Source organism: Antennarius striatus, chromosome 2, assembly GCF_040054535.1.
Source record: "Antennarius striatus isolate MH-2024 chromosome 2, ASM4005453v1, whole genome shotgun sequence".
In the NCBI taxonomy this organism is placed as follows: domain Eukaryota; kingdom Metazoa; phylum Chordata; class Actinopteri; order Lophiiformes; family Antennariidae; genus Antennarius; species Antennarius striatus.
In genome coordinates, this window is record NC_090777.1 from 24,630,984 (window position 1) to 24,646,305 (window position 15,322).

The 15,322-nt window shown below is 41.2% G+C and overlaps 3 protein-coding genes across 3 annotated transcripts; 1 reads left to right on the top strand and 2 right to left on the bottom strand.

Moving 5' to 3' along the window:
- Positions 1-574: 574 nt before the first annotated feature.
- LOC137612734 (CMRF35-like molecule 3) lies at positions 575-1,918 on the bottom strand. The gene is made up of 4 exons (XM_068341416.1): positions 1,587-1,918; positions 1,138-1,503; positions 952-1,021; positions 575-829 (listed from the first exon to the last, which is right to left on the bottom strand). The coding sequence occupies exons 1-4, from the start codon at positions 1,618-1,620 to the stop codon at positions 682-684; spliced, it is 618 nt and encodes a 205-aa protein (XP_068197517.1). The 5' UTR covers positions 1,621-1,918; the 3' UTR covers positions 575-681.
- Positions 1,919-3,886: 1,968 nt separating this feature from the next.
- Positions 3,887-7,101, top strand: LOC137609300 (acidic mammalian chitinase-like). The gene is made up of 11 exons (XM_068336262.1): positions 3,887-4,009; positions 4,151-4,180; positions 4,278-4,479; positions 4,573-4,629; positions 4,717-4,882; positions 5,141-5,265; positions 5,422-5,545; positions 5,640-5,825; positions 5,995-6,114; positions 6,363-6,504; positions 6,599-7,101. Exons 1-11 carry the CDS (start codon positions 3,961-3,963, stop codon positions 6,901-6,903), a joined length of 1,506 nt encoding a protein of 501 aa, XP_068192363.1. The 5' UTR covers positions 3,887-3,960; the 3' UTR covers positions 6,904-7,101.
- Positions 7,102-7,173: 72 nt separating this feature from the next.
- mfsd4ab (major facilitator superfamily domain containing 4Ab) lies at positions 7,174-11,014 on the bottom strand. The gene is made up of 10 exons (XM_068336250.1): positions 9,804-11,014; positions 9,514-9,712; positions 9,086-9,328; positions 8,841-8,997; positions 8,580-8,695; positions 8,295-8,468; positions 8,039-8,186; positions 7,878-7,948; positions 7,646-7,766; positions 7,174-7,562 (listed from the first exon to the last, which is right to left on the bottom strand). Exons 1-10 carry the CDS (start codon positions 10,031-10,033, stop codon positions 7,471-7,473), a joined length of 1,551 nt encoding a protein of 516 aa, XP_068192351.1. The 5' UTR covers positions 10,034-11,014; the 3' UTR covers positions 7,174-7,470.
- Between the last annotated feature and the right edge of the window lie 4,308 nt (positions 11,015-15,322).

Consider the following 15,322-nt stretch of genomic DNA (forward strand, 5'->3'; position numbering starts at 1 on the left):
ATTTTGTTTTTATTTCTGTCCTTTTATTTTTATTATGACTCCTTGTAAATGCGCCACAGGAGCAACACCCTAATTTTGTTTTATTTCATTTCATACAGTGGCAATAAAGGCTATTCTATTCTATTCTATTCTATTCTATTCTATTCTATTCTATTCTATTCTATTCTATTCTATTCTATTCTATTCTATTCTTCTAAAATAAATAAATGAATAATTAAGAAGAACTGTGCTTTTTTGTCTTGAAAGCAGCACTCAACAAAGTTTGAGTCTATGTTGAAGCACAAAAGGATCATCCTTTTGCATGGTGTTCAGATCCTTGTAGCAAAACACGTGCTAATCTTGTAAAACCCACGAGAAACAAGTGGTTAAATGCTACAAGAATATCATCCTTCATGTCCACATAAGACTGGCAAGTAAATTAAATGAAAGCCTGCTGGAATGTACTCATTTCAAAAGGATCGGATATTCACAAGATGGATGGCAAAAGTTATCACTGGCCCCTGCACTGACATCAACAAAATTTTATTGAAACATGAAGAACAAAAAGGAATCTGAAAGACACATTTTCATTGGTTTTATTTTTTATTTTAATTTACTTTTCGAGAAGGGAAAGAAAGGATTTTGCAGCCTTAGTATCAGCATATTTACAGTCCACACACTCATATTATAGTTTTACCAAACTCAGTCATAAATGTTGGAGCTTTGATATTGAATTTGTCGATTTTGCCATATTTTCCTTGCAGTCTTTAATCTCCACGCAATAACATGTGTTGCTGCCAAACAACACAGCATTAAAATGAATAAGATCCATCGTAGAAATGACCACCAACTATTGAATCAAAAAAACAAACAAAAAACACTGGAGTCAGAGTAACTTACTTCTGATGTATGTGGTGGTTCTATTCATGTATTATATGAACGGTTGTTAACATTTTAATACTATATCCTTACCTTGTTTCACTTTGTGCCATTGCTGGTAATGAAGTGGTTGGTGAGATAGTTGTTGTCACCGTGTGACTGGCTTAAAGAAAAACATGAAGCACATCAGCAAAGATTTGACTAGACCCATACTTATTTTTAATATGATCAGTAATAATGAATAAATGTATTTTGGGTGTTAATCCAGCTGAAGCATACCTGTATGAGAAATGCGGAGCCTGACACCAGTGAAGACATTCTTTCCAGGTCTGGCGATAACACACCAGTACTGATCATTGTCGCTGTCCCTTAGAGAGGTCATAGTCACAGTGAAGACTCCTGCATCCTTGTCATCTGCGATGAAGCTTCTTTTACTCTTTCGATTCTTCGGGGTTTTAACCACGATGGTGCACGTCCCATACACCCTTCCTTTACACCAATATTTTGTGTGATCTCTGTATATCTGATTGTAATGACAAGAGATGGTGACGGATTCTCCATAGACTGCCGTTACCTCCTCTGGCCCTGATAGACGGAGTGGTTCCACTTCATGCTTGGTAAACCAGAGGAGATAGAGGACAGGAGCTGTAAAATGCAAATAAAGAATCCACGTGATATAAACAGTAAAAAGCTGTAAATCTTTTTTTTTTTTTAAAAGCTGCTTTTACCATTAAATAAAGACAATGTTCCCAAGCTTCTCATGGTGGTAAGAGAGAGACGACTATGAAACAAAAGCAAGTGAAGCAAGATTTGAAGACTTCCTCTTATTTCTCTATTGGGGTATAGTTGTGCAATCAAGCGGCTGAAGTCATTTTAGGGTATGAGTAATTTTTATTTGTGTACGTGTTTCTAATACCATTTTAGTGCTGAAATAGCACATTGTGTCAAATTTATCCTCTTTTATTATTGACTAAATATTTGTTTCATTATCTTGTAATTATCTTGTCTATAATAAAATCTTTCAATCGTAAATACAAATAGCAGCAAGTCAGCAGGGGGCACTAAAGACCAGACTACACACATCTACATATCTATCTATCTATCTATCTATCTATCTATCTATCTATCTATCTATCTATCTATCTATCTATCTATCTATCTATCTATCTATCTATCTATCTATCTATCTATCTATCTATCTATCTATCTATCTATCTATCTATCTATCTATCTATCTATCTATCTATCTATCTATCTATCTATCTATCTATCTACCTACCTACCTACCTACCTACCTACCTACCTACCTACCTACCTACCTACCTACCTACCTACCTACCTACCTACCTACCTACCTACCTACCTATCTATCTATCTATCTATCTATCTATCTATCTATCTATCTATCTATCTATCTATCTATCTATCTATCTATCTATCTATCTATCTATCTATCTATCTATCTATCTATTTATCTATCTATCTATCTATCTATCTATCTATCTATCTATCTATCTATCTATCTGGCTGTCTGTCTGTCTGTCTGTCAAACTGAAGTGGTAAAAACTAGTCATACATACAGATGTAGTAGGTGTAGTAGTAGGGAACACCATCTGTCATTCAAATCTTAAATGCCACATGGGGGTTTGCGGGGGTTGTGTAATCTGATCTGATTGTGTAAGATTGTGATAGAGTTCATATTAAAGGTGGACTAACATGCCTTAGAAAAACAGGATCACATTGAACTTGATGCGTCGTATTTGAAAACCAAAATGCCAATCTGTGAATTTTACCTTTTACGTATGACTTCAAGCAAATATCTAGAAATAAAATGAGTCAACGCATATTTTAAGAACTGAAAATTGGAATGACGCTAATGGGTCCTTTAAGAAAACCCACGTAGGAAAAAACAGAACTATGTTGGTGGGATATGCAGTGGTGAACAAAAAAAGGAGAACAATTCTTTCAACACTTGCTGTATGACTAGTTTAACAATTAAAACAAGGTACTGAAACAGGATAATTATGCCATAGAAACAAGAAAAAACAGTCTCCAACACTTATGAGCTGCTGTTAAATGAGGTCAGAGTTTTGGCATTGCTATCTTTTTAACTGACTGCATATATAATGCAGATACATCTATGATGTGTGAAAAATTAGTACCTCCGGGAAAGAAAACATTCTGAAGCGCTGATCTTCTCCAAGATGATGAAATGACCTTGGTGGGAACATAAATGAGAGTATTTTCAGTTTTTTCAAAGATAATCAGCCGGTCGAGGAAAAAAAAAAATTCCCCTGACATTTGTTTGATGTATTCTTTTAATTTTGGCGATTCCCCTTGACGTGAAACTTTGTTTTTACCAGAATGAAAAAGCATGACTTTTTCTTCTTTTGCTTCTTTGGCTCAGCTGAATTCTTTTCCACTGACACAGCATATCCTTCTTTAAATATCAAGTTAACTGTTACAGATAAAGTCTGGATTATAACGAAAGGTAAATGATTAGATAAGATTCTGCTTTTTAAATGCTTACATTTCAAACATAAATCTTTCCACCTGACACACCACCCATCATTTAACTCAACTGACTTTTATGTCAGAGCCAAACAGACACAGCAAATTTACATAAAAGACACGTTAGGAAAATTGGTCTTCTTAAGTCAAATTGCAAGTGAACATCTGTCTCTTGTTTTCCTGCATCGCCATTAAAAGATAAACTACTGAAGGAAAAAGGACTCAAGAAATTACTTTTCTTCCTTTGAGGTTTTATTAAAATTTTGGCACATAATCAATCAGATATTAACATTTATGGCAAATTCATAAATATTCTTTTGCAGTTTTGTGTAATTCTCATAACACATTTATTTGTTTTGCATTTGCATTGCCTTGGATTATGCTCGATTTGGATAAATAAGTCCTTCATACAAGGAGAAAATACGTCTGTGGAAAATACACACTAAAGCGTGATAAGCAATCACATTATTTTCCTTAAGTGACTGCATTTCATAATCATCTCTCAAACAACCTTTACCTTTTCCAAATAAACACCTTATTTGGCCGATATCCCGCCAACAGCTTCTGCATAAAAGTGAGCGCGCACACGAGATGACCTCCTTGTACGAGGTAGTCATGGGCAAACTGGTTTTTGTGACAGGTAAGTCACGACTGAAAGTTCTACATGCGGCAGATGCTCTCCACGTGAATACCAAGATTTTTAATATTCATTATATTGCATCTATTTTTAGAGGTGTTGATTGCTTTAAATGTATAACCTTGAGACTTTTATTTTCTGCAGCTCTGGCCTTGCTGCTGCATGCGCAGCTTGGTAAGTAATCAGCATATGGGATTCAATCAATGTGCCTCTTTGTTTTTATTGTCCAAAGCTGTGTTTCTCTGAATAAAAGATATCATTTGAATTAAAGGCTCAGCCTTCATCCTGTCGTGCTACTTCACCAACTGGGCTCAGTACAGACCACCTCCAACCATTTACATGCCCACTGACATCGACCCGTGCCTGTGTACCCATCTCCTATATGCCTTCGCCACCATAAAGAACAACCAGCTGGCCACCTATGAGTGGAATGACGTGGAGCTTTACAGTCAGTTCAATGCCCTGAAGAACAAGTGAGTGACTGAAAAATGGTTGTTAGTCCAAGTTGAGAGAGGAAGATTTACTTATATAGGAATAGGAGTGTAAAACGTCTGATTTCTTGGCAGGAACGGCAACCTTAAGACTCTTCTGTCTGTTGGAGGATGGAACTTCGGCTCTTCGGGGTGAGATAATCTACGCAGATCTGCAGAATTAAGACTGTAATCAGTGCAGCTCTTGTTTTAATACATCTGTTTTTGCTTCCATGTCAGGTTTTCAGCGATGGTGTCGAAAGCTTACAACCGAAAGACCTTTATTAACTCGGTCATTTCGTTCCTGAGGATGTATGAGTTTGACGGGCTCGACATCGACTGGGAGTATCCGGCCAACAGAGGAAGCCCTCCCGATGATAAGCAGCACTACTCTGCTTTCCTGGAGGTTTGTTTGGTCGATTTTTTTTCCCCCACTCGCAGCAAATATAAAAATTCACACTCGCCTGGAGTGTCAGGGGCCAAGATAAACCCATGGGGGTTTTGCCGGGCCTTGTTGAATAAATGATAAAAAGCAGATCGACACACAATCTGACCATTTTCTTTCTTTCTTTCTTTTCTTTTTTTTTTTTTTTGACAAATCACAGCTTTTGAATGCCGATGTTTGGTTAATACTTAATATCTCATATCTGCTGACATTCAACAGGAGATGAGAGCTGCTTTTGAGAATGAGGCCAAGCAGAGCAACAAGGCTCGTCTTCTGATGTCTGCCGCTGTGTCGGCTGGAAAGGCCACCATTGATTCAGCTTATCAGATTCCCAAGCTTGGCCAGTAAGCATTTGAAGCCATATTTGTTGTCTCCGATCCACAGCAACGCAGCGAGGTCACAGTGGAACAGCACATCTCAGAAACTTAACCTTTTTCTTCTTAGTATCACATAAACTTGTTGTTATGGTAACCGCTTCCTTTCCTGTTAAACACACGCAGATCCTTGGATATGATTAACGTCATGACGTATGACTTCCACGGCTCTTGGGATCCCATGACTGGTGAGTGCAGCCCCCTGTTCAGAGGCCCAGCGGACCACGGCGGCTACATCTACTTCAATGTGGTGGGTATTTAACACACCTCTAAGTCCTCTGTCACTTTGCATCCATCTGCAAATAAAAGCTGAACGCTACCTAGCTCCAATCAATTTGTTCCAGGACTATGCCATGAACTACTGGAAGAGCCAGGGGGCCCCTGCTGAAAAGCTGATTGTTGGTTTCCCAACATACGGCAACACATTCACACTCAAGAGCCCTGCCGATCACAGCGTTGGAGCGCCTATAGCTGGTGCCGGAAGTCCGGGAAAGTACACACAAGAGGCTGGAGAACTTGCTTATTTTGAGGTAAACTTTGTTATTGTAATAACGTAAAAGGATGTTGTGGCGGTTAGTTAATATTCTCCTCTGTGTCTGATAACAGAGCAGGTCGGCTTATCGTGGCGTTACAGACTCCAGATTAAGAAGTGAATGAGTTCCAAGGCTGTTATTAATTCATCGCTTTGTGCAAATGCAGATCTGCGGCTTTTTGAAAGACGGAGCGACCGACGTTTGGAACCAGGCCCAGGATGTGCCGTATGCCTACAAGGGGAACCAGTGGGTGGGCTATGACAACATGAGGAGCTTCCAGATTAAGGTACAAGAACGGCACAGAATTCTTGTTTTGCAGCTTGACAGGCAAATCTTTTGGCTGCTGTGATTTACCTCTGAGCTAAAAAAAAAAATTTCCATCCCTACAGCCTGTCAAGATTTGTTATATTATGAAGTTTTTCTTTTGTCTAGAATCACGTAGTTGTCAGCAAACGCCACACCAAGGTCTTCTTCTTTTTTTTTTTACTGTTATTGATGAAGATTTCAATGACACACCCTCCTGCCTGTCTGCAGGTTGACTGGCTGACCAAGAACAACTTTGGTGGAGCCATGGTGTGGACCATCGACATGGACGACTACATGGGCACTTTCTGCAACCAGGGGAAGTACCCACTGATCAGTGTTCTCAAAAAGGGCCTTAACCTGGAGGATGCATGTAAAATGCTTTCTATATACATCTTTTCTTTCCCTTTGAAATCCAGCTCTCAGAGTCTTTTTGTCTCACATAATTTGTTTGTGTTCTTCTCCAGCGTGCGCCCCACCTGCCACTCCCCTTCCTCCGATCGCAGGAGTGAGCACGACCCCTGGGGGCAGCTCTGGAGGCAGTTCTGGAGGCAGCTCTGGAGGAAGCTCCAGCGGTGGAGGCTCCTCCGGAGGAGGCTCCGGCACCAGCGGCATGGACAGTAACTTCTGCAGTGGAAAGGCTAACGGCATGTACCCTGACCCGAAAAACAAGAACCAGTTCTACAACTGCAGCCAGGGTCGGACCTACTTTTCTCACTGCGCTCAGGGGTTGGTCTTTGACAGCTCCTGCTCCTGCTGCAACTGGGCTTGAGGCCCCAGTTAAAAATTGACTGGTTAACCGCTCAAGAGGCTCGAAGGCTCTGTTCTCTGTTTCACATTTGTTGTGAGGGACCAAACTTCTCTGAGCACAAAGTTCCGGCTTCCACATTGAAATTTCAGTGCTGTAACAACTTGAGGCTTATCTCTTGAGTTGTTAATTTGAATAAAAATAAACATCTGAATTACTGCACGTGTTGAATCGTCATTCTGTGCTGTATGAAATGTAAAAAAAACCCCAAACAATAACATACATACAATACTGTACCAGTAAAATTGTTTTAATACACATATTATGCAATATGCATATCACACTTTCAACAATTTGTGATGCAATACACAAATAAAACCCTTATCCTCAATTTGATGAAGACTGTGATTTGCAACACAGAAAAATAATCTACGAGTTTGAATTATAAACTTAAACAGCAGCACACTCTGTAGTCTCCAAATACCATGTAATTCCCAGCACAATAAAAGTCTATCTGCAAAACATTCAGCGTTCACATCCTACAGTAGCCAGCGAAGGACAAAATACATCCCACCGACCCCCCTCCCCCCCTCAGCTGCTCTCAGTTTCTTTCTGTTCTCGTTTGGTGGATCCATTCTGCTCTGCAGCCGGTTCCTCCACCATGGCTGATTTTTTGGATGTTCCTGTTGGGGATAATGATTATGAATTTAATAAACAAAAAAAAATGTTGAGCAGAGGTGCATGATGGGAATGGTTGATAGAGTACCTGAGAGGTAATTTCTGTGCATCCGATCGAACAGCAGGAGGCCAATAAAGAGGATAAAACCGATGCAGGCAATTATCATCCCGCACAGCAGGAAGCTGTAGCTGCCTTCAGTCTGTATAATCTAAAGATGAGACAACGCCTTTAAACCAACATGAATCTAAATATTCTTGCCTATTAATTTCTCTATTTCTGCACTCTCTGCGTTTTCTATAATAATAATAATAATACTTACTGAGCCAACCAGAACCTGCATTACCATCTCTCCCATCCCTGCACTCGTCACCAGGACTGACGTTGCACAACCTATACATAGAAACGTGCGATCTCCCTCATTACTGCGTTCTTTTACTCCATTGTTGTGTTGTACTTTCATGGTGGCATTCTCTAACTCACCCTGATAATCGAGAATGTCTTCGGTATAGGCCAGCATGCAAGGAAATATGCTGCTGAGGAAGAGCCCGCATAAACAGGTCCCAACAAACAGGAAGGTGCTACTGGTGTAGAAAATAAGCAGCATCAACACGGTAACAATTGCACCTGCCTGTAAAATAAAAGTTGAAACTTAGGGATTTATGATTGATATGCATTCAATGTCATTGTGCATGACCTCTATAGTCTGACACTGCTGTTATTGTTTAAGCGGCCTTACCAAGTTGAACATGAGCAGTCTCACAGGCCTGAAGCGGTATGACAGGGGGATGGACAACAGGCGTCCAGCAGTGATCGCTGCCCAAAATATACTGGCCAGGTAGCCTGCTGTCTTATGAGGCAATGACATTGGCGGTGCAACACCATAGGTGTAGACAAAACCGGCATATGCACCCTGAAAGGAAGAGGAAGATTGCTTTGTTAGCGGTGGATGTGTTCATAGAATTTCATGGAACATAGTTCGTGAATTGCACATTATTGTGTTTATCTGTAATGCCTCACTCACCACAATACCATCAGTCATGAAGAGCACCATGCCACCGAGGATATGAATCATGAAGAAAGATACCGGCAGCCCTCGCAGGTTATCATTCTGACAGCAGCTAAAAATATCCCCGTGGCCTGAGACAGAGTAAGAAAAAAAGTCACCAATGACAGATTGCAGTTCACAAAATGGAATTTATCGTGACACTTTCTCTTAAAACTGGCTGAAAACCCGCAGAGAAAAGTATTCATTGCTCATCTGAAACCAGCGGCCCTGCATTACCTCCAGCCCCATGTTCCTCGGTGTCTGGGCCCTCTGCCCCCTGCTGGTTCTCCATTGCCAGTTCATCTTTGTCCAGGAGACGAGGATTGCCTCTGGGGCAGCATGGGATGAGCTGCTCCCTGTACATCAGGAAGAGGACTGCGATCGGCACTGGAAGCTGAGGTGTTCACAAATATTATTATTTAATACTTAGTACCATATCGGTTCAAACGACACATTCCTGCAAATCCACAACAGCTTTTTACATTGATAAGCGCCATGATCCAGAAGGCGTAATGCACATTGGAGTCCTCTTCACCCCCCCCTTGGGGTAGGTGGCTCTGATTTATGCTGTGCTCTGCAATCGGACTGTTTCTCAGCATGCTCCTGAAATGATGCATGATCTCGGTGCCGTTCCCTGTGTGATTCCCACAGCCTGTTTCTGAGAGGAAAGGATCTGCAATCAGTGGGCTCACTAGGGCTCCGAACCCAATGAAGAAATGAAGAGCCTGCAAAAAAGAAGGAGAAAAAAGGGGCCCCCAAACATCACTTATTTAGTTTGTGATTGATATTAACTTGCTTCATCTATTGAGAAAGGTAAATCAAAAGCTCCTGATGCCGACTGGATTCTGCTTTACATAATATCTGTAACGTGAATGCAGATGAGGTGCGGGTACAACAGGATTTAATTTACCTGTAAGAAAACAGCAGAATCCTTCTGATAGATGGTCACCAGCTGTATGTTAGCAATGGTGTCGATGACTCCCATCGCCAGTCCGGACACAGCCATGGCGATGGCGAGCACAAGAACATTATGGCACAGAGGGATTATGGCAAATATCACAGAGATGACGGTAGCAGAGACAAATAGAGCAGATAGGGCACTGAACAACCTTCAAGACAAAAGGAGAGAGATGCAATGATCCAATAAACACAACTAAGTCTGGGGCGTTGACCCTCCGGACGACAATGTACGATACTTACGTCCTCTTGAAGACGCCACCAACCGAGCTGCCAATCAACAAGCAGAACTGCTGGGAAAAGAACACCCAGGTAATCTGACTAAGAGTGGAATTTGTTTGACACTGCAAATCCAAAATCGTGGGTCCGAGGAAAGCGATGCAGAGTCCAAAGCTGAAGAAGAGACTCCAATAAGTAATTGTGTGATGGGCATTCCTCTTGAACAGAGTCACGATCCGCTCATCCACAAACATCTTGGCCAGAGTAAAGTGTCTAAGATTTGTGAATGTTTACTGCACAGCGATGAGTTTCTCCATCTCTTTTAAAGCCAGCAGCTTTGCCTTCCTCTTTGGGTTGCTTAACCGAAAAGGATGTCCTCTGGAGTTAATATGTGAGGTGAACATTCTCCAAACAATAATACGAAAAGATTTGAAATGTGTCAATGATTTGCCCCGAGGATGAGTCAGTGATGAAACAGACAAAGACTTGAATGTCACAACATCAACACCTCCACAACTCAGTAGAAAATGTTTCATTCATACAGGAAGCAATTTGGCGATGATTCTTTTCGTTGGACGTGTAAAAAGACACAAAGGGCCATGAGGACTTTGCATCCTTCTCATAGAATCTCAGTGTATTCATGATCCCCAGATGATGAATCCCACTTATTGTAATCATCTTTACGAAACTCTTAATGTCAAATTTTTTGGTCTCCACTCCCAAAAATTCCAAAGAGCAGTGAGTCATATACAATATCTTTTAAACATTGCTTGTGTGAATCAAAGAAAGGATATAATGACAAATCCGTTTAATAATTACACGACAGATGCAAAACTCTGCCGGTTGTCTCCAAATATGGGTTTCCGACCGATTCAGAAAAAATTCTCCATCCAGGCTTATGACTAAAAGACACTAGGAGCTTTGAAGTGTTGTCTATTTGCACAGTTATTACACAAATCTTTATGTTTCATTTATTTTGTGTTGGAATATTAACTCAGTAGCCTAACGTATTATTTTTTCTTTACATTTTCAGTTTGTTAACTTCATCTTTTTGCTGCAGCAATCCAATAACCCACTCCTGGAGGTAACGTGTCTCTAGATACATAACTTTGATGCCAGATGGTGAGTTAAGAATTATTATTGGTGCATCTGATCCTATCATATCACCTCTCTATCCAGAGAATCACACAGATCGTGAAACTAAGGTATGTAACTGATTTGCTAACGTCCCGTTACGACGTGGCGATGCTGGTCAGGTACAAAACCCTCTGAGAATATATGTGTGTTTATACAAAAGGCATTCATTAACACCCACTTCCTCTCTTGGGGATATGGCAACACAAAAAGGCTTCTCCAAGTCTGTGTCAACTCTTGAGATGCGTGTAAGAGAGTGTTAAAAATCAACAGAAGCTTCTAGTTACCAAAGTAGGGCATCTGTTTTTCAATTAATTTATTATGCGAGCAGGTTAGAATATTGAGCAACAGCCGAATGGGAGCAGAAGAACGAACCAGTCAAAAAAGTGGAAGTGTAGCATCAAAGCCTGTGATGCCTTTAAAAAGGATCAGACTCCTGTGCAGCTGTAAAATGCACAATAATGACCATTAGACATTGAAATTAAAAACTTTGCTCTTGTGGACGCTGAAAGTTAGTGGAACATGCAATGGTCGTACAAATAGCTTGAACGTATTAAACTGCAGAGGGTTCAAATAAAAAATAGGTGCTCATATTCAGAGCCCACTGATGAGCTTGGGTCTCTTGTGTGGAACAGAATTCTCCCCCGTTATGCAACACATGTGGGGAAACATCAATTAAATTTTCATGCAGTTTTCATGATATAATTCTTCTATTTTTAGTCTTAAAACTAGTTCAAATGCAAATAGAACATTTGGTGTGTGAGTTGTACCATCCATTATTTTGGAACCCTGAAGCACATATAAACCTCTGCCAAGGCAGCGCTGATGGTTGTCACAGAATAAAACCAGTATTCATGTGGACAAAGCCCACCTTTCCACTCAGTTTTCACGGAAATCTGTCAAATAGTTTAAGTGAAATTGACAAAACGGTCAAAAATAGCCTTATAGCATCCTGCAAGATTCAAAAATGAGAAAAGAACCCATCATAAATCTGTTCTTTAATCTGATTCCACACCAACATTTTAAAGATGTACTCATCACATGCCCAACACTCCCAGCAGGTTCCAAATAAATCCTTCAATTAATTGTTGCATAATCTTGTAAACAAACTAACACATAAAAAAAATAAATTAAACAGATTATTGAACCTCCCCCGGTGGAGGTAAAAACCCCAGAGGAGGAGATATGTTGTAAATGTACAGTATGTGCAGTCAGTCTATGCACAGTATGAACACTAGATGGCGCACACGTGTCGCGTTCGTTCATACTGTAGTTCAATGCAGATTTTTGCTTAGCTTTTAAACAGGTATAATTAAAACATTCTGAAACTCAAAAAATAAAAGAAAATGTGATTTAAAAAAAACATCAATTTCACAGATTTTTAGTGAACTATTGTATCTAAAATATATAGAAAGAAAAATCAGTGTAAGAACTATGTCGAATTGACAAAATGTGGACGCTTCCACCGATGGTATCCACGCAGAGACGCTTAACATCAATAACACAGTTTAAAGTGGAGGAAAACAGCATCGCCTTACTCTGCTGTGTTTCATCTTCACAGGCTGACATTTGACCGACTCTCCATCGGAGGCCTGAGACGGGGTCGGGACAATGTGACAGGAATCATAATCTGATCCCCCTCTGCTCCTCTGCCAAATCTGCTATTTGCTCCATCAATATGCTGAACTTCTTAAAGACACAATAGACCTGCAGGATACATGATTTAAAATAAAAAAGATTGCATCCTAGTTTATTAAAAGAGCTTTTAATACACTGTCATAAAATGCTTTTGGACGTTCACAGTTAAAATAATATGTTTGTGTGTTACTACCATCCGGTCAGGCAGGCATACATGATTCAGTAAATGCATTTACAAGTGAGGGGATTAGCTGGAGTAGACAGGACACCGGCTGCACTTAGCAATGAAATATTTAACTGTCATCTATCCATGTTTCTCCAGCCTCTCTCCTCATCTCTGGATAGAAATGGTTCGGCATCTATTCAACCCAGAAGAGAGCCAAGGATGAAAGCGGACCCGTATGAAGGGAAAACACTTCTTTACTAGCAGTCGATGCTTTTGAAGCAGATGGGAGATGAAGCGCTTCAGAATCCAAGCGCATGAATACATCAACATGGAATGAATGTAACCTTCAGTCCATCGGGCGCCGCTGTATTTACAGCCAACATGATTGCACGGAGGACGTCACTACAGGGGCTGGAGAGCACTTCAGAAAACCGTTGCCAGTCAACAGAAATTGCTCTTGCATCTTCTTTGCAAATGCAAGTTCAGACTCTAAACAGGCGAAGCAGGATACAAGCAGCATCCAAAATCGCCTCAAACCGACTGTGGCCTGATCCAATCTGAGATGGAGTGATACGAAGTGGAGAAAGAGTAGTGGTGTTCTCACGAGACCACAGTTCACCATGTTGGTGGATATCAGTGATGTCATGTCCTCCAGATGTAAGAGGACAGGGAGCGAACATGAGAGGGATCCTCTATATCAGGCTTTTATTTGTCTGCATGTGTTTTTTATTCTCGTGGTTATATCCTTGTGTTAGTTTCATGACTATTTTATTATATCTATTCTTGAAGTTTTCACAGCCTCCACTTCAGGTTCACGTCTTTCCCCTTTATGTGGATGGGAGACGAGGTAATCGGGGTGGGGGCTAGAGGGCAATTCTTTTTGCCCTTATTGTATATCCTGTCTTGTCTAGTATATGACTGGGGGGTGGGGATGAAGGGGAAATGACTTGTTTTTATAGTGCAAAGCACTTGTTACTACTTTTTAATGTATGAAAAGATTATTAATACCTTAAATTTGGCAAAAGTTGTTGACAAGCAAAAACAAACTGCTCCACAGAGTCTACCGGAGCCTCAAACACAAGACGACACCAACAAAGAAGATTTCACAGTATCCAAAATGTTCTTTTCTGAATGTCAGCATGTTACCTTGCAGAGATGTATCCTATATGAAAGAGTTCTTGCTCATCTGACTACAGAGCGAGACCAAAACAAAAAGCGTTAGTTAATTTAACCTGGCTTTAATAGGTGACCAATTTGTGGAAAGCCTTGTGCTGTTTTACACAGATGAAATGCTTTGTAAATTCACTGCAAAATCCTAGTGCTTTCATGAAACACCAATGAATTAAACAACAAAAAAACAACAACAAAAAAACCCTATAAAGAAAAAGATGATTTCTGCAGGCAGGTCTGAAGCGGGTTTGTTTCCCTGGAGGTTTTCTCCATCAGAGGTAGAAGATAAGAACAAGTCATGCAAGCAGCTGTCTGATTATATACATGTGTATATATACAGTATATATATATATGTATACATTTGGACACACAGAAAACACAATGATTAGCTCCTTTCTACACTAAAATGTCTCTTGCTTTCTACCTCCCTCTCCCTCCCTCTCGCTCTGCCCTCCTCTCTCCCGTCTCTCCTGACAGTTGTGGGGAGCGGAGCATCGATGCGTGTCTTAGTGAAACCTGGTGAATAGTAATGAACACAGCCTGTGTGTTTATTTGAGGGAAAGCAAGAGGCAGGCTGAGGGAGAGAAGAGGGCAGGGAAGGGTTTGTGGGGAAGGAGGTGGTGGTGGAAGGTGGGGGGGGGGCAGACTGGGAGTGAAAACAGGGCTTCTCTTGCAGCACTGATGCAGTACAAGCCGTGAAGAGCACGGGGGTGACTGACAAGAGATGCTAATTCTTTACATTCCCCACATGATCACCTTGGCTCCGCGCCGCAGAGCTCATCAGGCGCTCTGATTGGCCAGACGTGACGTCACTCAGAAATACCTTTGGCAAACTGTTCTTGGGCTTCATTATAGTGGAGCTTATTCTGTCTACCCCCCTCCCCCCCTCACATAGACCGGGAGGAGGGTGCATTAGCAGAGGAAACGGATGGAGAGGGGGTGCGGGGGGATGCTGCGAGTGAATGTGACTTCCAGGGGGGCACCTGCCATCTTCATCCTGGATTCACCGGGCAAAACAGCATCCTGGCTCTACGGGTGTAGGACTGTTGGGGTGGGTGGGGCAGTTTGGGAGGGAGGGGGGGGGTCTAACTGGATGAGCCACTGCTCCTTCAGTTTCTACTTTGGTGTTGATTTTTAACATTGATATGAATGTATAGAATGACAAAACTGAGATGGATTGGGGGTGGGTGGGTGGGGGTTAGTGGGGGTGGACCACAAGCATCAATCCAGACTGAAAATGAACAGAAAATGTTAGCTTTGATTTACAACACAGGAATAAGTGACTGGAATATTCAGTAACTCCCTGCAAAGATCAACTGGAGTGCCAGCATTGAAACGAAGGGAACAAACACAATAGACAGAACCCCCCCACACACCCCCCCCCACACCCCAGCCCTTCTTTTATTCTTTTCCATCCAGGGTCTGCGGGCATTCT